The following is a 26,475-nucleotide window of genomic DNA, read 5'->3' on the forward strand; positions in this document are numbered from 1 at the left end:
TATACACACAAAAAATATAAACAACATATTGGTGATGAGTTACAGTACAAGATGCTCAGAAATATTTATCCAGACAGTAAAAGGTTGTGTGAATTTTCGCATCTATATATATATATATATATATATATATATATATATATATATAGAAAAAATTGAAGGGGGTCTGAATACTTTCCGTACCCACTGTATATATATATATATATAATACAACACTATATTAGTATCTCAAATGATACTAAACTAAAACTGCTCTGAACTTACTTGCAAGATGGGAAAATTGTTGCCACAAAAAAAAAAAAAAAAAAAAAAACCTTCCGGGTTTTTTGCAGTTACTAGATTTGACTAATTTCTTTAGTGGACTGGGTGCTAAATGCACATGCTACCGCTATTCATTAGTGTTCAGTAACCCAATGTCAAGATGTTTTTTTTTACAGTCTGGTGACATGTATAGTTCCTTTGGGTTATTTCAATCCCTTGTTTAATCCTTATGCTAATTTAGGTCATTCTGAGAGTGATTTTGAGACTGCATGTACAAAACGATTGGCAGCACAATGTTTGTTTGGCATGAACATCTTTCTTTTTTGGCAGCAGAGAAGGACAATTAAATTGAAGAGTTCTTTGAAGGAGAGGATTATTTATTTGCATGCAGTTGGATGGTTATTGATTTGCACGTATAAATGTGTCAGTTGAACTGATGTTTTTACATTGCCCGAGAGCTATACTGCCCAACCGTTTAGTGAGATATGCAATAAAGCATTGAGATTAGAAACCATTAATAAGTGCACATGCAAATCTAAATCATCTTGCATTGTGTGAGATCAGAGGGAACACTCAAGCGATTAATCTTCAGATCTACCCTGAAGCACTTCAGGGAACAAGCCAAACGAGTTCACTAATTACTAATTACTCTTCAACGCTTTATTACTGAAAAGTTTAAAACTCATCTGTCAAATATTAGGATACATTACATCAGTCTGTCTACATTGTGCTTCCAACATCAACTATTACCAACTATACTTCAAAGCACCAAGCAGCCTAAGGTGTGCTGGTTTTGACTGGTTTAGGTAGGTTTTGCTGGTCTCCCAATCTGGCCAAGCTGGTGTTTAGTGTTCTACAAACCAGCCTGGTGGCCATCTGACACTAATAGTTGCATGCGTAATAATTGCATGCATTTCAGATCCGCATCACGTTCAGCAGCGGCAGCTCTTAAAGTAATAGCAGCCAAATAATCTAATAACCCAGCTGCTGTGATGTATGTTAATCAAAGAACAAAAGTTAAAAAAGAGGAAATCAATAACTTCTGTAGCTTTAAGTATTCCTATATTTAATTTAGAATTTAGTGTTTGATAACTTTATTCAATTTCTGTTTATTTCCTACTTGCTGAGGGGCACAGGTAAATATGACATTTATTATAATGAGTGTATGTGAAGATTGTTTTCAGTTCACTAAAATTAGAAGTTGTTATTTTTAAAGTCTGATAAATGTTAAAATTGATAGCTCTGAATTATATTGTAATGCTAGTATAGTTACAATTACATATTGTTATGGAGTGACAGAGTCGCGAGGCATGCAGATCCATTTGCAAAACTTTATTTAAAGAGAGACGTGGTCAAAACAGGAAAAGTTTGACACTGGTAAACGCAGTTGAACAGGGATAGACAAAAGAGTATTCTTAACACAGGCGTAGGTCAACACATCAGCGAACGTTATCCAGAGGGCAGAGCAAAGAGATAATCCAAAACAGGCTAGAGTCCAGGCGAGAAGCATACAGTATCCAAACAGAGCACAACGTCAGGGGTAATCCAGAACAAGCAAAATCCAGGGTAGGCAGAGAACACACAGAATCGAGACACACAGGCTAGGATCTAAACACGGGAAATCAGTAAATGAACAAGACTAGATAAGACTGGGAACTAATACTGGAGAAACTAGACTGGCTCCGTAATGTAGCTATCACTAGGAGAGCAATAAACGCTAAACAATACTCGGCCCTGAATAGTGGTTAGGGCCTCGTATTTAAAGTGTGTGTGATTGCCTGCAGGTGAGACTGCAATCAGTGCAATGGAGCATGGGAAAGGTAGTCCAGGGTGACGTGTAACAGTTTGTGTAGTGTGAGAGTCAATGTAATCGGAAGGCGACCTCTGGTTGTGAGCAGATTGAAGACCACAGACAAGATTTGTGACACATATAGTCAATGGTTAAATATTAGGGAAAATAAAGAACAATTTCCTTGAGACATCAGTAATATTGGTCTCAGTGATACTCGCCTAAAAAAACAAAAAAAAACAAATACATATTAAAAATATAGTCTTTATGTTGTTTCTACATTATTTGAAAATTGAATTTGAAATTATTGCAATATAAAAGTATATAAAAAAATAGGTGGGATTAATCGTGATCGTGAAGACAAGCCCAAGACTGTTTCATTTATAATGCAGTTTTGACAACCAGTAGAATACAAGAAACGTGTTCATTCACTGAAAAAAAACAAAACAAAAAAAAAAACGCAAGGGTTAATAATATGTAATGATTATAAGATCACAACCATGAGCTTATTAACATAAGGCCCACATTATACTAGCTTTCTAAAGTTGGGTGGATTTTAAAAAAAGTTTTTGAAGAAAGTCTTCTGCTTGTCAATGCTATATTTATTTTATCAAAAATACAGTAAAATGGTGAAATATTTTTACCATTTAAAATAACTTTTTTTTATTAAGTTATCTCTATGCAAATATATTGTGAAATGTAATTCATTGCTGTGATTGAAGCTGAATTTTCAGCATCATTACGCCAGTCTTCAGTGTCACATGATCCTTCAGAAATATTTTTATAAATATTCTAATATGTGCTACTCATGAAACAGCAGAAACAGTTGTGCTGCTTAAATTTTTGTAAAAAAAAAGATATTATTTGATGAATAGAAAGTTTAAAAGACCAGCATTTATTTGAAATGTAAATCTTTTGAGACATTATAAATGCCTTCACTGTCACTTTTGATCAATTTAATGCAATCTTGCTGAATAAAAGTATTAATTTATTTAAAAAAAAAGTCTCATAAGGATCCTATATTGTATCCTATGTAGTCATTAGCAGTTTATAATAGTTAACTAAAATTAAAACTAAGACCATACACAACATTTACATTACTTGAAATGAAAGAAATGTTAATTGAAATTAAAATGAATTCATTCATATATTAAAAGTAAATAAAATAATTTTCATTTCAGATAGTTGTCGAGGCTAGTTGATATAATTTACTAAAACTGAAAAATGAATGAATGCATGAATGAATCAGTCAATCAATCAATCAATCGAGAGAACAAATTATGTGGACAAATAAAAATAAAAATGATGAAAACAACTAAATTGTGAAAATAAATGTAACAATAAATAATAATTAAAAAAAATGTTTATATATTAATATGTTTTTACTTTGACTTTTTTATATATTAATATGTATATGTCTAAACATTAATACAACTGTAATAGAAGAAAAACAACTGTATTAGTATCTCAATGATAATGAATTAACACTTAGCAGTAACTAGAATTTGAAACAGGATCAATCTCAGGTCAAAATCAACAGAGTGCAAACTTTCACCTCACAGAAGAAAATGTTATTTAGTGCAATCACAACACTGTCTGGCTGTATCAGCTCCCTGCTGTACTCCTGTATGTAGGAGCGTGTCAGTGGCACTGAAGGGACAGACAGGTGTAAGTGCTTAATTAAATATCATTAGCATGTGCTGGGCCTGAAAAAGCGCTTGATGGAAACAGACCTCTTTAGACAGTGGCTCAGCATATATAGAGAGGACTGCGGGTGCAACGCTGTGGACCCAGAGCCCAACACTACACTCTGGAGCCTGCGGCGGGACAGAACGGGCCTGGCTGGGCTTCAGTGTACCTGCATCTCTCAGAAGGGATGGAGAAACATGTCTCGCTGGAGGTGTGAGGATTTATGGAGTGTGATGTGATGGGAAACTCTCTGTGGATATGCATAAGCATGTGTTCTTTGGAGGTGACTGCAAGGAGCAGAAGACCAAAGTTAAGCTGCAAATGAGGTTAATTATTATGCAGGACCATTATTGGATGGTGGGATAAATCTTTGTTGTTTGTGTATCGTATCAAGTACTGAGTCATTTGCAAGTGGTAGGATTCTCAATCCGAATGCCAAATAGCCTCATTTTTACTCACTTATATTGGTAGCTAAATTAGATTAGGATGTATATACAATGATTTTGGAAATAATTGTCACAGTGCACTTTTGTAACTGAACCAATAAGATCTGTGTGTTTGGATTGTCTCAAACAGAGTTCGGCTGTTTTCGCTCAAGGTGTTTCTGCGAAACGAGTCCCTTGTGGCTTCATTGTGTTTTTTAATTGGTTTACTTCAATAGATTTTTTTTCTCTCTCACACACACACACACTTTAACAAACACTCCTTTATAAACCCTGTGTGAATAGTTAAAGCACAGTGCTTATATATGTGCAATATCTAAGGGGCAAATTAATATTTAACTGGATTTACAGCTAATCATTGCAGTATGAAATATTAATTTTAATCTTAATGGCAGGGGCTTTGTGCTAGTTCACATGAGACCATGTGTTATTTTATTCTGTAAAAGTTGTTTCTCTTTTTCACATGCGATGGTTGATATTAAATGGTTAGTTTAGCCAAAATACACTGTAAAAAAAATCCCGTCAAATTTACAGTAAAAAAACGGCAGTTGTGGTTGCCGGAAATCTACCGTAAAAAATACGGTCGAAATGTTCTTCTGTTTACGGTATATTTAAAAGTGAACCATAAAATTTATGGTTAAAAACCGGCAGCTGTGGTTGCCGGAAATCTACCGTAAAAAATACGGTCGAAATGTTCTTCTGTTTATGGTATATTTAAAAGTGAACTGTAAAATTTACGGTTAAAAACCGGCAGCTATGGTTGCCAGAAAAAAAGTACATGAGTAAAAGAAATTGTGAATTTAACAAGAACACCCAGAAGTGGTATGAAAAGCAAATACACTTTTTATTTTAATTGATGTAGGCGGAAGTACCGACCCAGTGTTTAGAGTGAACGTGCAAAGAAAGTCAAATGCCCTTTACGAAAAAGGTAAAACAACAAATGTAAGATGATGCTGAAGTTGGAGGAGAAAATGAGATGAAGTTTTTTGCCCTACCCTACCCTTTTGAACCGGAGTACACAGACGAAGAAATAACCACACGTGACCTTTCCAACGTGATTACGTAATGCGTGACACTCATCGCAGAGCTAATGCAAGACGAGTATTTGTGGTTAAAAAGTATATACATTTTACATTTTTTTTTTAGCAAATGACTGATCGTTTCGCTAAATAAGACCCTCATTTCTCAGCTGGAATTGTGTAGAGCCCTTTGAAGCTTCATTGAAACTACAATTTGGATCTTAAACCTGTTGGTCCCCATCGAAGTACATTATATGGAGAAAAAGCATGTTTTCCTCAAAAACCTTAATATCTTTGAGACTGAAGAAAGAAAGACATGAACACCTTAGATGACACGGGGGTGAGTAAATTATGAGTAAATTTTTTATTCTGGAGGTGAACTAATCGTTTTTCACCGTTAAAACTACGGACATTTTTTACAGTGTATGTACAATTTCCTGTTTGAATGTATTTTATAGAGAGAGAGAGAGAGAAAATGTCCATGCTGAAAAAAATAAATAAATAAATAATAAAAGCTTCATGGACTGTCGATGATTGATTGTAAAAGAGCTGCATGAAAAACTTTTGAAATATTTTTTTGTATTTGTCGTTTTTGTATGAGGGTGAGTAAATGATGACAGAATTTACACTTTTTAGTGAGTTATGCCTTTGAAGTTTTTTTTATAGTCTACGCCTTCAGTGCTTAATGTCTGGACAGTAATAATCACAGCAGTGTCCAGTAAATAAAGTCTCCGTCAGGCGAAGGCGAGCACCAGAAGCAGCTTTACTAATGCTTCAGAGGGCTTTGATTGATTGTCAACCTTCTCCTGCTTTTGCATTTCTCATTTCCTATTCAGAAGCTTTATTCATCGCACAAGGCTTGACAGTTTTCGATATGCGACCTTCATAGTTCCACACATCAACAGAATATAATGGAGTTTGTTCCTTCTCTCCATTTCTTTGCAGACAATATTTCAGCATGGCTGTAGTGTACTATAAACAATCCATAAAAATATGAGTCAATTATAATATCTCTGTGTCACAATCTTTGATTTAACAGTTGCTCTTATGCATCTTCTTGTATGCTCATAGATTGCTGCCCATGGTATCTTAATGAAATATTAATTAAATCACTGAGTTTCTTTGCTGTTATGTTCTTTTGTCTCTGTTTGTGGATTAATGGGCATGAAACTGCAAACTGCTCACTGCAGATGAGCTGTGCATAACACGTAACTTTCTCTAGGAGACAAACAAACGTAATGTGTGCCCTAAAGTTAGAATATATTTGCATATTTTGGCAGATTGAACGTTCCGCACTTTAATTTACCTGTCACAGATCTGCTCAACAACAAACCGTATGGCAATGCTTAACAAACACAACATGCATAACACTGAGATGCGGCGTAACCGGCATAAAACAAACAAGCAATGTGACCGGCTCTCGGTGAATCCTATGAAAACATGTCCGGGTTCCATTTCACCAAAACCAGGAAATGTATTATGGCTTGCATATTTTTGGAGCTTAAAGGGGTAGTTCATGTGAAAATGAAAATTTGCTGTTAATTTTACCCTCAGGCCGTCCAAGATAGGTGACTTTTTTTTTCCTTCAGTACAACAGAAGATTTTCTGCTGAAACCATGGTCCTTGGTGATTCATAAAATGCAAGTCAGCGACTATTTTCACTTTGAGAGTAAGAAAAACATATACAGGCAACACAAAATTAATACCCATGGCTCCTGACGATATATTGAGGTCTTCTGAAGCAAAACGAGCGGTCTGTGCAAGAAACCAAACATTATTTATTTATTATTACCTGTAATCCAGAGCCTTAGGCAACAGGAAACATATTCCTTTTTTGTATTTTTTATTTTTTTGCAAACTAGTTATTTCGGACAGTTTGTTTCATGAACTGATTCAGTTCACTAGTTTGTTTATCTAATCACACAATGATGTAACATATACGCAATTATATTATCAAAACAACCCAATAATGATTTGAAATGTGGATGTTTTACATGTCTCAAGCATATAAAGTGAATAAACTAGTCTTCATCAGCTCACCTTTTTACATTAACAATGAGAAACTAAAAAAAAAGAAAATTTCTTCCCAGGGTTCACGTATGCACATATCAGCGGCTTATTGGTCTTCAGTCCGAGTCTAACTGTTTCCTCAGTTCAGTGAGTGTTGAGAAACTGGAGAACTGAATGAGTTAATTCATAATAGGATCAGATACGGTAGTGTTTTGGCTCATTCTAAGTCCCAGTGACTGTCAGGTGTCTGAAAAGTGAGTTTTGATTGAGTAACTTGTAGATCTATTTTGCTCGAGCCACAAACTGTTTCAGACGGTTCAGTCCGATCTGGTGAACTGGTTCAACTAGTTCACGAAAATGAACTGGCTCAAAAGAATGATTTGTTAATGAAGCATCACTCTGGACTGTTTGCCTGAGGCTCTCTGGGTTACAGGTAATAATGCTGTAAATAATGTGCAGTTTCTTGCACAGACTGGTCATTTTGCTTCATAAGACCTCAATATATCATCAGAAGCCACAGGTATAAATTTTGTGTTACCGTACCTGATATGCTTTTTTTTTTCTTTCTTTCTTTGTTTTTTTTTTTAACTCTCAGCAGCCATTGACTCGTATTTTGTGAATCACCAAGGACCACGGTTTCAGCTAAAAAAAAACCTAAATAAATGGAATTGCTGTTCTACTGTTCTAGCAAAGCTGTCATTGAATGAAAAAGAGCTACATGTACATTTCTCTAAATATCCCCTTTTGTATGAGGGTGAATAAATGATGACATACTTACTTTTTGTGTGTGCCAGCTTTGTTGTTTTATGACTGAACAATAATATTCACTGTGGTGTTCAGTAGATGCAAAAACATTTTGCAGATTGCATAAAGAACATGTTGCCTACTTTTGGAACCATTAAATTTATTTATTTTGCAACTCAACTGCCATCAATTTTATGGCAGTTGAGCAGATTTAGGCCAGTCATTGCAGCATTGGAACAAATATTATCCTGTTTTTCATATACAGTGGGTACGGAAAGTATTCAGACCCCCTTAAATTTTTCACTCTTTGTTATATTGCAGCCATTTGCTAAAATCATTTAAGTTAATTTTTTTTCCTCATTAATGTACACACAGCACCCCATATTGACAGAAAAAAACAGAATTGTTGACATTTTTGCAGATTTATTAAAAAATGTTTATTTATTTATTTAACATTTCTAGATTCACCCTGCCATCCTGTCCACTGGGCTTTGGTTTTCCCTTCCCATCATGCTTTGCCTGATGTCTCATTATTTCAACATATATTGTCTGATCGTCTGACTGGCACACAATAAATGGCTCTTTTCTGAATGCTAATCACAGATTTCTCTTTCTTTTTTGATCGTGTGACACTTCATGGATGATTCATGAGAAAATTGAATAGGTGTATTTTTCTTGTCAAAAACAGAATAAGGCTCCAGAATCCAACACATTCAGTGCAGTTTGCTTTCCTTTAAATTAAATTCGCTGGCTTTTAAATGCATTTGACAGTGATTTATAAGAAACAAAGATCCGTGTTTTTACTTGTCATATATTGGTGATACTGCAGTCATATTTTTCTTGGCCGAGTCTGGTGTATTTACGATTGCCAAAGCCTCCAGCTCGACTTCTCCACTTACCTTTCCACCGTCTGCATGGTTACCATGGCAATGGTTACCGATGGAGACCAGGAGTTCAGGGAGCTCGAGAGTGCGGCTGCAGGGAAACCAAGATTATTGAATGATGGAAGGTTAGTTAGGAATATTGCTGCACTTTTTACTTTAGAGGTTTTTCTGAAGTGCCTGAGGAATAGCTCTTGAAGCCACTATTCATTTTGTTTATCGTTAATAAAGGCTAAAGATTTGGTTAAACAGATTAAACATAAGCACTTATTACTAGTGATGTTTAATCAGCTGAACAATCATTATGTTGTTAAACAACAGTACAATACATTGAATGCACTGTGCTTTAGTCTCTCAGAGCCTCATTTTCATTACTGTAAAAAAAAAAAAAAACACTTTAAACAAACATTACAAAACACTATTTTTAAAGTATGATCATATAATGTTTGTTAAGACTGGTATGGTGCAGTTACAGTGCTTACTAACCTTGTCTGTCTTAAAGGGATAGTTCGTCCAAAAATTAGTTACTCACCCTCATGTCTTTCCAAACCCGTAAGACCTTCGTTCATCTTCAGAACACAAATTAAGATATTTTTGATGAAATCCGAGAGCTTTCTGACCCTACATAGACAGCAACGAAATTGACACATTCAAGGCCCAGAAATGTGGTAAGGACAACATTAAAAAAGTTAATGTGACATCAGTGGTTGAAGATTAATTTTATGAAGCTATGAAAATATTATTTGTGCGCAAAGAAAACAAAAATAACAACTTTATTCAACAATCTCTTCACTTTTGTGTCATTCTATGACATGCGTTCACGAGAGTACCTCGACGCATACCTGTTGCTGACGCACGAGCCAGCGTCCTATCCCTTTAAGTTCGACTTTGTTGCTAACTATTGCAAGATTTGCACAAGGTTACCAGAAAGAGATGAATCATATCCACTGTATATATACAAATACTACATGGAACAAATTCAGTTCTAAGATTTAGAAAAAAAAAAAAAAAGTACTTTATTTGCTAATAATTTCACCTTTTGTAGACATCCTAAAAGCAAGGTTTTATCATGTTTAGCTTCTGGACTTCTGGCCAAGTTTGCAATATCAAGCAACATCTAACATTTTAGAAAAGTCAATGTTCAGGTCAAAATTCTCCAAACATCCTCCAAATGTTCAAATAACGTTATATTATGGCTAAAAGATTTAGTAGAATGTTGTAAGAAATATTTATTTTATTTTATATATATATATATATATATATATTAGTCGCCCCTCCTCTTGTTGTCTGGCTTCTATAATTTATTTTCATAGGCAGCAAACAGGCGATCCTGCCCCAGTGCTATGCCACAGATTAAAATGTGACAAAACTAAGCGGCAGCCACATTGATCATGCAGACAGGAGTGTCGGCTGGGGGAGTCGGACACACAATCTGGCTCTCCAGCGGGAGACTGATGCACAAGGCCATTGTGTGTCACTCTGAAGAATACAATCGGCTGCTCTGGTTTTGTATTTTTTCCAAGATGTTCGTTGTTGGAAAAGTGTTTGTGTGTTGCTCTGTTTAAGACTGAAAAAAAAGAATGTCGAGAGCAACTGTCGCTCTCAACAAGAATGAATGAAGCACATAGATTTTGAAATATTCACCTCAGTGGAACAGGTGTTTCTGCTGTTCATAACCGTTTTCATCGTCAGCCATTTGCAGACGAGACTCATTTGTATTCAGTCTTGAGGTCTCAGTCCAGTCTCACATATGATATGCTCCATGCAGCAGATGCTTACATGCCACTGAAATAAAACCAGGCTTCATTCATCCCAACGGAAAGCAAATACACTGTCTGAACTGTTCAGACTCTCTCCAGGTCTTTGCCTTGACTCAAAACTCTTCTGGTCTCGACCTGGATTCAGACTCAAATGTGTTAGTCTTGTGTGTTTATCAGTCAGTTCCTTGTTTTATTTCAAGCATACAGTTTAAGGCTGAAAATACTGATTGACAGCAAGACTTTTAATTAAGCTTATGAATCAATATTTTATTTATATATTTATTTTTTTACTTGCTGGATAACTTATATCATGGTAAATGGTAATTCTGTAAGTGGAAGGAAATGAACTTGCTCACCTTTATAAAGGTGCAAAATTAACAAAAGTAACAAAAAAAGTAAAAGTAATAGATATCACTAATAGTAATAGTAATAAATAGTAATAATGTTAATGTTGAACACATTAATAAACCAAGATATGTCAGAACACAAACTCTCTTAAGAACATGACCTGACTTATTCATCTTTGGAGAAAAAACATAGACTGACTGACTCACTTATTGATTCATTCACCGTGCCTTTTCAATAGATTATCTTATATACAAAAGTGACCGCTAAATGTGGATTTTGACAAATTTTTGTTGAATATTTTCAGAACAAAGAGCTCCACGCATAGCTACCTACCTATCAGTCCTATAAATGCTCTATTGTCTGAGTGATTTTACCATAGTAGGGTCATTCCACGAAATCGGTGCCTTTTCCACTTGGAAAAATGGACAAATAAAATAAGTTTAATAGTTTTTCTTTCTTTTTTTTAATATCCATGAAATGAAGACACCTTAAAATGACAAGAGATCTTATTGTGCAATCTCAGGCTATGCAATTTATTATTTTATGACTATTTTCCTACCTCATGTTTTGGTATTTTTGTCAACCCTGTTACTGACACAAGAATTACTAGATACTATAGTTTAATTAGAACTCATATGCCACTGAATGATATAGGCAATAGTTCAATAAAATAGTGAGGGTGACCTGTAAAATGCTTGAATGCTTTAAAAAACAGGGTTAAACATAATCAATGTCATCCCTGTTACCCACATGTCAAAACCCGTTACTCTAAAAAGTAACAGATTGACAGTAACAGGTTTGATGATTTCAAACAAATTTGCTAATTTCTAGCTAATAGTCAAGTTCACAAACACACATATTGTACACTTTGAAAGGATTTTACTTGTAGAAATAATTGTTTAAATTTACATTTTAAAAATGGTAACATGATTGACATTGCATTAAATGCCTGGAGATGCTGTGTAGATCATGTGGGAGACTCTTGTTCCCCCTAAAACTCAAATGATGGCAGATGCAAGGACCAGTGTGCATTAATGACTGTGGTGTCAACTGACAACATCTGTGCGCTCTTAGAGCTTTTAGCTGCCTGAAATCTCTAGATGCCAGAGCCAAATCAGAGCCATTAGCCCTGCTTTATCAGAGCATCTCTCGACCAGAGTGGGTGGGTTTTCCAGGCCTTCATAATAATGTTCACTGTAGGATTGGAAGGTTGGGGGGGATGTTAAATAGAAAAGGGAATATTTGCTCTCAAGGTCGGAAATGTAAATTGAATAGAATAATGACTGACTGACAGCGATGACTGGCCAAGTAGTGCAGTCCATTACTTGGCAAGTAGGTGTGATTGCTGATGTCAATGAAAATAGTGGAGATAGATCTAGTGTCTTTTCCACCTCCTAGCGAGTACAATACTCATCATTGGCTAGCAACAATTCTACAGACCTGAAATTCTTTGAGCAACCCAAGGCTCATTGGAAAAATGTGCCTAGGGCATAATTTCGGCAAAATATTTTGTTGTATGTTTTGTGACACTTTCAACATTTTCAAAATGTTCAGTGAGTGGTGCTAAAAGCATGTTCAGTTTTATCTGAAACTGATGAATGTGAATGTAGCATCTTTTTATTACATTGGTTGTTGTATACATATCATGGCAGTTCAGAATTGAAATGTCTGGTGAGTGGCACATTTGAAAATAATGTACCGTCTACACTAAACCTAACCAATAATGTTAACAAAAACAAACATGAGATAAAAAATGAGATAAATTGTCTTTGAACAATTTGATTGTGACTCGTGTTTCACGTATCTCGTACCCAAGCTCTTCGCAAGTGCAGTGCTGTACCAGGTGGGCTAGCAAGCAAGCTTACTATGTCAGAACAGCCAAACATATAGAGCTGTCTATGCAAACATCAAAATGTGTTAATTTTCAAATCATGCACTATAGTAAAAATGTGTATTAATAAATAATTTGCACCTGTAATTATAATTTGTGAGTAAATGAACAAAAAATGTTGGTCTTTTACTGCCACTAGTGTTAATTTCAGCTGAAAACTGCAGTGATTTGTATGTATTGGCCTGTTTTTAAAAAAAAAAATGAAGGTAGAGGCATACTGTACTTTCCAATAAGCTGTCAGTGAGTACTTAAATGCTTGACTTGAGATGTTTGCCATTGTCTGTTGTTGTTGAACTGTAACTTGGATTGGAAGAAACAATGATGTATGGTGAAAAAAGAAAAGTTCCTGTCAAGATTGGAAATGGGTTATACTTTCCTGTAAGTATGCAGGTCTACTTTTTGAGACTTGGCTTGAGACTCTTGGCCAAGTCCTTTCTGAACCCTCACTAGCGTATACTTACAAATTCTCACTGAAGAAGGAACTGCAAAAATGAGCTTCGGTTTAGTGACAATCAATTTTTACACTTTTCTTCTGCGTGGCTTGAACTCCTGTAAGACTGACTAAGCATTTGTGACAGAACATTTTTTCCATGGGACGTCCAACAGCTGTTGTAGATGCCTGAGCCTGGCAGAGTTTTGTGAGATGAGGACTTGGCGATGGTTGTAGCCTTCAGATGATATCCCAACACACCGACTTCTGGGGAAATGCTGAGAGAATTTTTTCCTAGGGTGCCATGTTTCTTGACAGTGAATGTTTAGCCAGAAGCACTGGCAGACATTTAAAGTCAAGAAGGGAGCATTTTCCCTCAGCCATTTGGACCGATATTGTTGCTAGCAGAGAAATATGCTGTTTGAAATGCAGTTAAATCTGTCAGTGTGTCAGAAGATTGTTGTGTCCGTCATGGCTTGTCATTGACCAAATTAAGAGCACACAGTAATTCTACTGAAGGTTAAAATTAAGACTCTTTTAACGTCACGTTTCACTATGCTGATCCACATATTAACTGCTTTTTGCCATTGCCTGCCTGACTAAACAATTGGGTGCCGGATTGACCTCTTGCATTATTGCCACTCCTAAGGGCCCCAGCGTAGTAATTACAGTCCATCTCAAAATGTCAGCGAGAAGGGCAGAGCTCAGCAATGCTTTACTCCTGCAGCTGTTAACTGTTCCTCTCTCTTACAAGCGCTTATTTAAAGAAATGTGCCACAAGGTATGAACAAGCGGATTGCGACTTCACCCACCAGTGCTAATTTACCACTGTGATGATGCATGATTATCAGGCAATTATATTTGGTTACCATGCAAACAGGGTGCATCATGGGACTTCATTAAAGACAGAGAAAAACAGCATCACAGAAAGAGAGCTCTGTTTTCCAAATGGCAGCCATTACTCTAACACCAGCCCTTTTGTTTCCGATTTCCATGAATATTGAAAGGCTCTCTGTTCTTATGCCCGAAGTGTCATCTGGCATTACAAATTGAGATTCAATTGCATTTACAGTCAAAAATAAATTATTATTACCATCAGATGAAGTTCTTGGAGTGTGAGTAAGAATTTATTTAATTGTTCAGATTTATCCAAGCTCCCTTAACGAACTGAGAGGGGGCGGGTTGAGCATCCCTATGAGAGGAGAGACTAATGATCGATGACCAATGATCAACCACATTCTCGCCAGAATTCAGTGGAGTGCCTGTGTGTTAATGTCTATGCACTCTCATGCCAGAATTCAGCCTGGGTATTACCTTTACACCTGTTTTGTTTTGGTGTAGCGGTTTTTTTGAATATCTATCTTATTAAAATAAGCTGTGTTTAACAGTAGTTGGTTCTAATTAAAAAAAATTGGACACCCTAAGGCCATGTCCACATGTCCACGGGTATTTTTATAAAATTAGTTTTTCCTTCTTCTGTTTTTAAAAAAATCTCCATCCACATGAAAAAGCAAAAGCATGCTTTGAAGCACTGTCAAGAGCATGCCAAGCAAACAGGTGGCAATATAATCTCAACCGCAATGTTGGCCAATCAGAAGCCTGTAAAAGTTTCCAGTAGGCGGATATAACAGCACATGTTCCGATGTCACAAGCCGAAATTTTTTGAAAATCTTCATCCTGGCAGGAGTTTTCCAAAATGTTTGGTTTCAGTGACCTGGTGCTGTGTTTGTGTGTGGACGAACGGCCAAACTGCATAGAAAAAGCTATGGTTTTGAAAATACCATATTCAAAAATAATACCCTGAAATTATTAATACCCAGGGTAATTGAAAATACCCTGTTTGTGTTGACAGGGCCTAAGAAATGAATAGTGTTTTTGTGGAGAGTCATAAAAATGGCATGCACTCACAGATGAAGACTGTAGTCATAATTAATTCATTAATTATAAATAACAGAGAGAATCCTCATACTCCTGCCTGTACAGAAATCAGAGAGCCTTCTAACTGTGCATAGACAGCAACGGAACTACCACGGTCAAGGCCCAGTAATGTAGTAAGGGCATTGTTAAAATAGTCCATGTGACATCCGTGGTTCAGCTGTAATTTATGAAGCTACGAGAACACATTTTGTGTACAAAGAAAACAACAACAAAAAACTTGTTGTTTACTAAATTGTTTATTTATTCAACAATTCTAAACAATTCTATTTCAACTATTCTATTCTAACTTCTATTTTTACGTTTCTGGGCCTAGGACTTGGTAGTTGCATTGCTTTGTATGCAGGATCAGAAAGCTCTCAGATTTAATAAAAAATATCTTAATTTGTGCTCTAAAGATGAACGAATATCTTACGGGTTTGGAAGGACATGTGGGTGAGTAATTAATTACAGAATTAGCATTTTTGGGTGAACTATCCCTTTAATAGCAGCGCAGTGTCTAACACCATAATGGTATTGGTATTTAAAGTGCACAAAGAGTAGTGATGCTAACTCTGTCTAGAGGACTACTAAATCACTCATTAAATAATCAACAAAAATGTGACATCATCATGGTACATCCAGGAATCTCTGTAGTCCTTGACAATTTGTCATCCGGAATATCCTATACCCGGAAACCTCTGTGCGATGCATGTGACTCATGATCTTAAATTACTGCAGAGCATCTCCATATATCCCAATAGTGTTTTTTTTGTGTTTTTTTTTTTATGTGTTGTTACCGTAAACTTGCCTGCATTAAGGCTAACAGAATTAAATCACTTCATTAACTATGAACTTGATTTCTGCAAGTAGTGAACTTGAGCCTTTAACGCTCACTTAGTTTTTCCCTCCCTATTGTCCAATGTGTGTAATGAGGTCATGTCTGTTGGAATGATGTCCATGTCTCTGGGGTGCTGTGCGTTCCAGTCGTCTGTCACTAACTCTTTGCTAATACCCGGCCGTAAGTCCAAGGGACAGCCAAATTGCTGGACAAATCTGCCCTTTATGCAAAGTCAGAGCCAGGAGGAACAGACAGACAGATAGAGAGAGGGGTGGAAGGGAGGGTGAACAGATCAACTGGACATATTGTGCTCTGTGTGTGTTGAGAGGGGGTGGACGCACAGCCTGAGTCAGTATTAAAGGCCACGGTGACACCCGCATGGAAGATTCTTACTCAATTTTCTCAGGCTAAATGTAATCAAGTCAGAGGAACAAACTGGAATCCAGAATCTTCTTTCGGTCTAAGTGGACTTATTAGTATGAGCTCAAGGTTTAATTTAAAATTTCATTGGAATTTCACATCAAGCCGGATAAAAAGGATTGAAATTGATATCAGGTTGTGATATCAAGATATTGATTATGAACAATGATGCTGCATCAAATATGGACCTCTCAATCAGTTTAAGCAAAGAGCAGCTCACCAAGTCAGCATTTCAGGTTTTGGAGTTGTTTTTCTTCTGGTCTTTGAAGGCCATAATTGGGCAAAACTTTCACTGGGGTTCTTTCCTCACTCTCTCCCTTCAGATCTGTCAGTCTAAAAGCTGATGTCTCTTTCAAAACCCAAGGAAAAACAGCCTCTATGGTCAAATGAAAGTCTCCCCTGAGAGGGAACGAAAAAGAGAGACAAAAAAAGGAGACAGGCGGGGTATCCAACTCTGATCTGTGCTAGGACTGAAGTGGGAGGAGGCAGCTGGCACAACACATGGCACTTAAACATCATACTGTGTGAAGAGACGGCAGCATGCAGCTCTCGGCGCAGGCATCCAGTCCGACTCTAATAAGCCCACTAGCATGTCAGAGTCACCCAGAGATCCCTGTGGGTAACAGAGCTTCCCATCTTCCCACATCCCAACACCCAGGAGTCCCAGACTGAACAGATGCCAGAGCGTCTGCATGTATTTTTCAGTCCTTAGCTATGTTCCAAAACCTAGTCAGCTGCCTACATAGGCAGCTGCTTTCTGTTGCAGTAGCCTAGTCAAAATGGAACCTCATCCCTGCCAGTCATTAAAAAAAAAAGAAAAAAAGATCTAGCTGGTTACAGCTAGCTTCCCTGTCTGATCAGTTCACAACTATCCAAAAACGACAGCTTTGTTTTGGATTGGCTTTTACAGGGAGGAAAGTAGTTTTTTGAACTGCCCTAAATAGACAGCAAATCGCTGCACCACACTTTTCACGCAATGTGCACAGGAGACTCAACCATAGTCCCTTTCAAGGTTCTCTCATATTTCGTGCATGCAAGGCAAACTCCTGTCTACATAAATGGGGGATTATCGCAGTCTCAAAAACTACTTGCCAAACTCAAATTTAAAAAACATTTAAAATCAGCAATAAATTTGGACACGAACTTCTGCTTAAATGCTGTTGCTTACAATTTAATAGCTTCATTTTTCCTACCGATGTGCATGTGCTGTTGCAATCACGGGTCTCAGATTTCAAATGAATCTAAAGTACCTAAAAGCAGCTGCAACAATGCAAACACTTTACCAGTTGGCTCTTTCATTTAGAAGGCGGGACATGCATTGCTAGACCTGTAATATTGTGCATTGCAGTTTGTACCATTCATAGCAAAATTAGTTAACTCTTTTGGGTTGATTTCAACAGAGTTTGGCTTTAGCATGTTGCTAAACTGACACTGCAATATTTTAATAAGCATAAAAATGTAGGTATCAAGTGTCTTGTTTTAATTAGAAGTTTGCCGCAGTGCATTCTGGGATTGCCCTCTGCTCAAAGCATGCAACTTACTCTTGCATACTCTTGTGTGTGTGCATCGTATTATACGCTTACAAGATATGTCCTTTTACTTAATGTGGCATGTGTTTTGTATGCCTGTGTCTGTGTACGTTCCATGTGATTTTTGCCAAAGAGATAAATGTAGTCTGTGCCACTGATGTTGACGTCGACTTTGCCAGCTTTGGGAGTTGTTTTCCTGGGCGCAGATGGTAGGAACAGAGTGAAGCAGGTGCTGGGTGAGGTTCGTCTCTGTTGTGTTGTTTTTTTTTATCCCAAAGTTCGTCCTAAAGGCATGGCTTCCTCTGCTGTGATCACCTGGTGAACAGACGACGGGGATGATTTTCACTGGCCGTCCATGTTGCTGGAGGTGTGATTTAGTTTATCTGCCCCGCTGTGAGACACTTTACTCTGGTAAATGTCTCATCATTAAAATGTAATGAGAACTAGATTTAGGGAGTGTTGCTTGCTACTGCCACAAGGCTAATGTATCTAAATGGTTTTCAGTATGTCAATATATGTTTGCTAATTTGTTCTGAATTATTATTTTGTTGCTCTTCTGGGTGGTTGCTAGAGTGTTGTGAAGAGGTTTTTGAGCACCTCCATTATTCACCAGGCAGAAAATTGTTTTGTACACCTGACTTTGGAGGCTGGGTTTAAAAGGATGTTTTTGAAAATATAGTGCATTTTAACTGTAAGAGATTAATATTATAATAAAATGCCTACATGCGGTTCATATTCTGTTATTTTTCATCTGAGTATTTTTATCTGAGTTCTCCTAAGACTGTGCTTTGATTGTTTGAGCTGCAGGTTGTGTATTGTGCATCTCCGTAATGGAACGGCTTCAAAAGATATTACTAATATGCCAGATGGTCTCAGAAGTCTGTCATGCATTATGGTTTTGTTTATTCTTCATTATCTTTTAAACAGAATATTACTGGATGTCTGGAGACCTCTTGTTGCCTGGCCAGATGTTTGCTTGGGTGATGGCATGTTTGGCGCATGAATTAAAAACAAAAACAAATAATAATAATAATAATAATAATAATAATAATAAAAACACCACTTACTGTGTACTGATCTTCCTTGAAAAAAAGTGCTGTGGTGGTATTGCATGGTGCAGTTACTGTACGGTGATACCATGGTTATTAATGATTACCATATGTCATGGTTTTCCATAGTACTCCAATGTACTTCAAAGAATACAAAAAAAAAAATAAAGTATTAACATGGTACAATGTCCAAAAGCTATCCCATTTGATCTGCGATATTAAGCAATATAATTGGCCATTTTCTATTGTTCTGCCATTATCCATAGCGTTAAAAAAAAAAATGAGAGAGAGAGGAAGAAACAATTTTTCCTGCACAGCTTGACTTTTGTTTTGTTGTCTGGTTTAGTGTTTCCATTTTCATTCATAACATTTGCCAACCGGCCCCAGTGTTTTCAAGCTTAAGACAACAGACAATGTGCAAAGAGACTCCCATGAGTGTTTGAAAGTTTAAAGAATGGCTTAGCCTCTCTCATTTTTCTGCATTTAACTTTAAGGGAAGTTTACTTTCAGTGGCTGAGCTCCTGCTGGAGATTAATGAACACATTTGGTTGGGGCTGCATTGTTCCCATCAAAAATGCCCATCTACAGCGCTATGATTTATGGACAGCCGGCAGTGCATGAGCTGTAATTTAAGAGGAGTTTGTTTTTCCTCAAGAAGATGGAATTTTAAAATTCCGAGATTAATAACACCACTCTAGTCATTTTATATAGTACTGCAGGGAAGAATATAGAGGGTAGATAGGAGCGGAAGGTACATAGCAGAAATGTTTGCCTTTGGATGCCATGTGCAATAGCTGTGAGACTAGTGTGTGTGTTCAGAGGTTTTTAGTCATTGATGTCACTTCCTGCACTAATTGTGACTATTGAATCTGTGCGTAAATTCAGCATGAAATGTGCAGGCGAGTATTATATCAAAACATTTGATCAGCAGTTGCTGAATATTCATCTTGAGTAGGTCAGCTTCTGATCCTTATTTTCTTCCTCTGCTTTGATATGCTGTGCAGTTCACATAGTTGAATTAACGCAGTGCATTCTCATAGGAAAGACAAATCTCAAATGAGATCTCTATGATATCTTCATTTTTTTATTTTTTTTTAATGAGAATAATGTAGAGCAAATGGAGAGGTTTTTTTTTTTTTAGGCTCTGGCTTCTTATATGTTTCTTGTGAGAAAAAAGTTATGTGTTTCCTTTAGAGTTTCTGAAGATCTCAGTGTCTCAAAATGAGCTCAGAGGGATTTTTCCAGCAGCACAAGCAATATATTAACCTCAAAAGCCAGTTTTGTGCCCTGGGCCATTGAACGGGCCCTGATACCCCCATCAGGGTGTTTGTGGAGTCATGGGTCTTGGTTGTAATGTATGATACATGTATATATATATATAAAAAAAAAAGCATTCTCTGAGCAATAACATTTTATATACAATTCCATATCACACTGGTTTTGAGAGGAACTCTCATGGAAATACATGGCACAGAACGGAATGCAGTATCACTTAGTATTCATGTCATTGTTTCAAATAATGTTTCATGTTTAGGATAATTAAACATATTACGCTATTCACTTCATCTGTCAGCTCAGTACCACTTTTTTTAACAAAACTGCAGATTTAAGAGTATTACACACAAACGGCTCAAGAGAGAGGAAATATTTGATGTCCCTGACATGCCATGAAATGAGACAAACCATGCAGCAATGAATCTTCAGCTGTTTTATGTGTATTGCACCTTTAGGCCAGACACTCGAGCTGGAGAAGTAACAAGCAAAGCTCAGTGGCTCCTTACAAGACAGTGAAACAAGAGCAACTTTTGAAGTCTGTGGCCATGCATCATGTATTACTGTAGCTTACCAAATACATTCTTAATTATGTGCCCCTTGCTTACCTATCAAGAAAGACGTAGTCACGCTAAAGCATGACAGTTCAATTGATGGTCAACGGCAACTACTAATCAGGCTATTACAGCTTCTATTTACATGCATGGGGAAATACCAACACCTCCGAAAGTTTACTAACTTTCACATGTCAAATCACTGTAAAATCTGACAAAATTAGCTTGCTAGCATGAGGATCAACAGGTTGATCAAGTAGGACGTTGTCACAGATGAACATCCCTTTTCTGGGTGTCCAATACTGCTCTTGAAGGGTCACTGTCCTGCCTAATCCTAATTAAACAAACTTGAACCAGCTAATCAAGGTCTACATGATTACTAGAAACTTCCAGGCAAGTGTGTTTGTGCAGCTTACTGCTAAACTCTACAGGACAGTGGTCATTCAGTAGCAGGTTTGGACACCCCTCTTCTTATTTGTGGGTGCTCAGTCCTGCTCCTGGAAGCCCAACGTCTTGTTGAGTTTAGTTCCAACTTGCACTTCTGGAAAATTTCCAGCACTCTTCAAGACTTTGTTTACATGGTACAGGTGTATTTAATTGGTGTCATACCTAAACATTGCAGGACATTGACCTCCAGAAACAGGAATGGGCACATCTGTTCAAGTATAACTGGGTTCCTAAAGATTTTAGCTCTAACCAACTCCAACAAACTTGCCTAGAAGATTCTAGTGAGTTTAAAGACATTAAGCTTGTTCGAGATGCATCTGCGTTGCGCAGACCGATCGGCATATGACATCAAAGTACTGCAAGAGCAATTCAAAATAATAAAGAGTCGTCTGCTCTCCATTCGCTCTCGTGGTACTTTGGTGTCATATGCCGATCGGTCTGCGCAACGCTGATGCATCTCGAACAAGCCTAGCAAAACAGAGATTCAGGTGTGTTGAATTAGTGTTGGAGCTATAATCTGCAGGATAGTGACCCTACAGGAGCAAGTTTGGAAACCTGGGCATAGGACTTCAACAACATTCTTGTCAACCTATCTGTGCCCTCTGATTTCAGAGGTAATTATTGGTTAGGGTTTGGGTTGAGTTAGGGTTAGGACAGCAGTGTTGTTCCAGGTCCAATAAAAATATGCTGATTTAGGAGCACCTGCTTTATGGAAAATCCTGGTGACCACTATCCTTCAGTTTGTTTATAACCCTATTAAAACACACCTGAACCAGCAAATTAAGGTCTGTGTGTTGGGGCAGGTTGGAGATAAACTCTAGGGCCCAGTTTCACAAACGGGGCTTACCTTAAGCCAGGACTAGGCCTTAGTTAAATTAAGATATTTAAGCAGCTTTTATAAAAAAAATGCCTTAGAAGAAAATGTTACAGTTGTGCATCTTAAGACAGAACAATGGCACTGACATATTTTAAGAGCAAGATATTTTCAGTTGAGACAGCTCAAACATGCATTTTAGTCTGGGACTAGCCTTAAGCCTTATCTGTGAAGCCTGGGGTAGGAGTCCTCTAGGAGCAGGATTAGTCACCCCTGTTCTACAGCCTCCTGGAATACTCCCATCAATTTTCAGATTGGTGTCTCCTCATAGAGTCTTGAGCACTTAGTTCATGGTTGTAATATTACAATAGTTCATGGTGGGAAAATTTGGAATTCTGATGTTTCTCTCTCGTCCTTTCTCTTCAGGGTGGTCTGATTGCTCTTCTGTTACTTATCCTACTCTTCACGCTGGTACTCTACACCCGTCAGCGCTGGTGCAGGCGTCGACGTGCCCCTCAGAAGAGTGCAAGCACTGAGGCCACACATGAGATTCACTACATCCCCTCTGTTCTTTTGGGTCCTCCGCAGAGCAGGGACAGCTACCGTGGGCCCAGACCCCTCCAGCACAGCTCTGTCATCGGTATGCCTATCCGTGAGACGCCCATCCTCGACGACTGTGACTGTGAAGAGGACGAGCAGCCTGGACATCTGCTAGATGGGAAAGCACATCTAGAAGATGACTTGTGCAGCCAGGGGACCCACAGCGTGGATAGCCTTGTGAAAGGGATGGGAGAGGCCAACCACAAACACAGTCTGGATAAGAGAGGTGAGAGCTTCATCATTACTGTGGTATATAAGTTACAAAAGGTATATTTATGAGAATAAATGTGGACAGTTGAGATGTTTAGATCTGATTTGAGCATATCTAGGGGGTTGATGTGAAGTCACCTGCCAACTGTAGGCTAATTATAGCCATTGACCTGAATTCATTGTAAGACATTGTGACATTGTAAGAGAGAGAGCCATTGACTCTTATTGATGAGTTGGTTAGATTTCCGTCCCAGGAGAGAACAGTCAAGGCCAAAGTGTCTGATTACAAGACGTATATTCAATATGGACTTAACAAGTTCTGTCTTTGGTTTTGAATAGTGCTTTCCAGATCTACCGTTCGTTTGTTCATTCATTTAATAATATATGAATATTGTTTTATCCATCTATTCTCTGTGTTCAGTAAGTATAGAATGCCACATTTAATAGTCAGCCTGCAGTGATATTTTTTTATGGTAAAGCAAAACATTAATTTATTACTGTACAACAAAACATTATTTGTCTTGTTTATAAATGTATCTGCTTCCGAGAATTGTACCCAGTTTGATTTGTCAGTAACAGAGACATATGAGTTGCTTAACAACATATATTAAATCATTTTGCATTTTATTTAGTCATTAGTTGTGATTACTGTCTTGATGCACTGTAATTCATAACAGAGTCCTCAGTGTCATTGGGGGAAGAAAAAAAAAAAGACTGAGGGCTGATTAAAGCTGATGAGGGTGCTTGAATAATCAAATCTGGCCTCACAAATGGTAGAAAGGTCACACTGCTGGGGTAACGCCTTCAACTCTACATTGGTTTCAAGTATGAAATTAGCTTTTCTTGTGAATTTTAAACGGTTAAATATTCTCCATTTATCAATGGGTGACCTCAGCAACTGCTGAATTAATCAATCCTAAGATAGAAGAGATGTAGAAATATGATGATGTGTTATTCAAGGAGGGTCTGAAATTGTTATTTCTGTTTCTTTAAGCCTGTATGGCAGCTGGTAAATTGCTACAATGAATTAGTTACTTAATTAGTTGCACAACATTCATAATAAATGAATGAGTGAATAAATGAATGAATGAATACATAAATAAATCAGGATGAAAATAAGTATTATATTTTAAGATAATATATGCTGATCCCCCACCATTTGTTAGTGAAAAATACATTTGCAGGAATCCCTGACTTTACATTTGCTTTCAATAGTTATGTTTCTTTTTACTTGTTTTATGATGTTGTTGAGCTAATGTTTATTGTGTTATTTTAGTGTCATCTCTGTTACCCTAAGGGTGTTTTTGTCTTTGTGCTGTCTGTACATGTTTATTAGCCAGTTCTTGGAAAGGCCATTATTGCTGAACTTTAATTATATTATTTTAATTAACCACCTGTATTGTTATAATGCTTATCCATTTATTGTAAGGTACAAAACAGATTTGAATTGTTAAAATACATTATTAGCCTACATTAATATAAACATCAACATGCCCAATATCCAATACACAGGTGCCTTCTTATAATTCCTGAAACATTGTGAATTTCTGGCAGCAAAGCTGGCAGTTTTTCACTGTAAATTGAGCAGGATTTGTCTTACTGTGTGTGTTGTTCTGTGTGTGTCTCTAATTGCCCACGGATGCACCTGGATTTAAGTGGAGGACAATCATTGTATTTGTATTCTTGCGTTAATGCATAGTCTATAATGTAATGTTTTGGATAAGATCTGTTGTTTACTTTATATAAGTGTGCAGCACAATTTAATTGGCTCTTGCAGTCTGGAGCCTGTGGCGCTGATATTGGCGCGTGTCTGTGGATGAAGGATGAGGATCCATCTTAGTGATGTTGACAAACAGAAGGAGGTAGAGGCTGAATAAATAATGAAGCACATTTTCCTGGCGTCAGGCCCACACTTGCTCCAGGACTTCCATATTGGATCCAGCTCTCCAGCTTTCATTATTATTCCAATTAATTCAGCGTAATATATAGGTTGGGACCATACATACAAATGTGTCCCTAAATCTGGAAAAATAAATCAGATCAACAAATCGCAGGGGAGCAGTTTTGTTTTTGTTTTGTTTTTTTTGGACGAATAGCACAGTAATGAACCATTTGTAAAGGATCCTCTAATTTCTTACAGCACATAAATAGTAAAAAAAAGCATGTTGAACAACGTGTGTTTGAATGTGCACATGCAGAGTAATTCAAATCTTCATAATAAAATTAAAAATTGTAGATAATACGCTTTCATGACTGTTTCCTAAAACACTGTTTCCTCGTACACTTCTAAGTTCACTTTCACAAGAATTACTGATACTTTTTTGTAATAATCATGTTTTAAATAAATTTTTGTTGCATTTTAAAAACATGTGTTGACTAACTAAAGCACAAGTATGGTATTACAATTTTAACAGTGATGTTAACTTTAAATGTAATATTGAACAACACATTTTAAATGTTTTTTTTTTTTTTACTTCATCATACACATGACATACACGTTTCATTAGAAATTGTATTAAAGTACATTTTAGTTTTCCATAAATGCTTGTTAGTACATCTAGCAGTACTTTAACCATATTCCGAAGACATTCGATTTATAACATCACACATATAGATGTATTTAAGTCCTACTATAGCATTTTTTCATTTAACCACACTGTCTGAAAACAGTTAGTTAACACTTAAGTATATTATTTATCTAAGTTGTGCTTAAAAGTATGCTAAAGTGTACTTCTTTTTCACAATGGATATTAAACAGATTAATGGCTAAAAACCTATGTTGCACTTTTAAACAATATATAAAGGCAGATTTTTAACTTTGAGGTTGAGATTTGTCGCTATATAATGCTAAATAGTACATTTTGGCATACAACCCTTCTGTATATGCTGCAACACCCACCATAACGTACCCAGTTTTTATATTTTCTTAAAAAAAAATTTTTCTTGTAATATGGAACAACAGCTAAAGCGGTGGTCTGTTTGTGTTTTGTTGGCCCCTCATGAGAGTGACAATATTTCTGCTTTCATAAAGTCAGCCTTCAGTTAATCACTGCACATAAATTATTGTCCACTGAACAATAAATGGACATGCCACACTAGTGTAATGCGGTCAGCTCAGTCAGAGAGGGGGCTTCTCTCTGTGGACAGAGGGGAGTCATTTGGCTGTTCACAGCTTCACTTCTGCATAATTGATTATGTGGGATATGAGTCTGTCCAGTGAGTTTTATCCCGGAATAATCAAGCTTCACTGTCAGTCATTTCACGGCTGGAGAGGAAGTGGTGAGGTAGCAGTGACTGATTGTCGCTTACAGCTGCATTCATACATTTTCAATTCATTCATATACACTTTAACCTAATTTTAGTTGCCAATAAACTGAATTGTTTTGGATTGTAAACAGTTCAGGGACCAGTTTTATGAAAAACGACCCAACGGTGAGTGAAATAACAGCAAATAATAGAGAACATTTTGCCAAGTCATGTAAATATTTTACCCAGCTGAATAAATGATGGCTGTCTTCTTGTTCTCCTGCTCGGCTCTATGGTCTGCAGGCAGACGGCCGGCC

General features: G+C 37.0%; 1 protein-coding gene across 1 annotated transcript in view; it reads left to right on the plus strand.

The window, feature by feature from the left end:
- The window catches only part of LOC107675510 (astrotactin-2-like), a 541,421-nt gene that overhangs the window by 119,004 nt on the left and 395,942 nt on the right, over positions 1–26,475 (plus strand). Inside the window, exon 3 of the mRNA XM_016469894.1 lies at positions 22,529–22,928. Within this exon, the coding sequence (XP_016325380.1) occupies positions 22,529–22,928 (400 nt within the window). The remainder of the gene's footprint in view (positions 1–22,528; positions 22,929–26,475) is intronic.

Source organism: Sinocyclocheilus anshuiensis, unplaced genomic scaffold (genome assembly GCF_001515605.1).
Source record: "Sinocyclocheilus anshuiensis isolate Anshui unplaced genomic scaffold, SAMN03320099.WGS_v1.1 scaffold1604, whole genome shotgun sequence".
In the NCBI taxonomy this organism is placed as follows: domain Eukaryota; kingdom Metazoa; phylum Chordata; class Actinopteri; order Cypriniformes; family Cyprinidae; genus Sinocyclocheilus; species Sinocyclocheilus anshuiensis.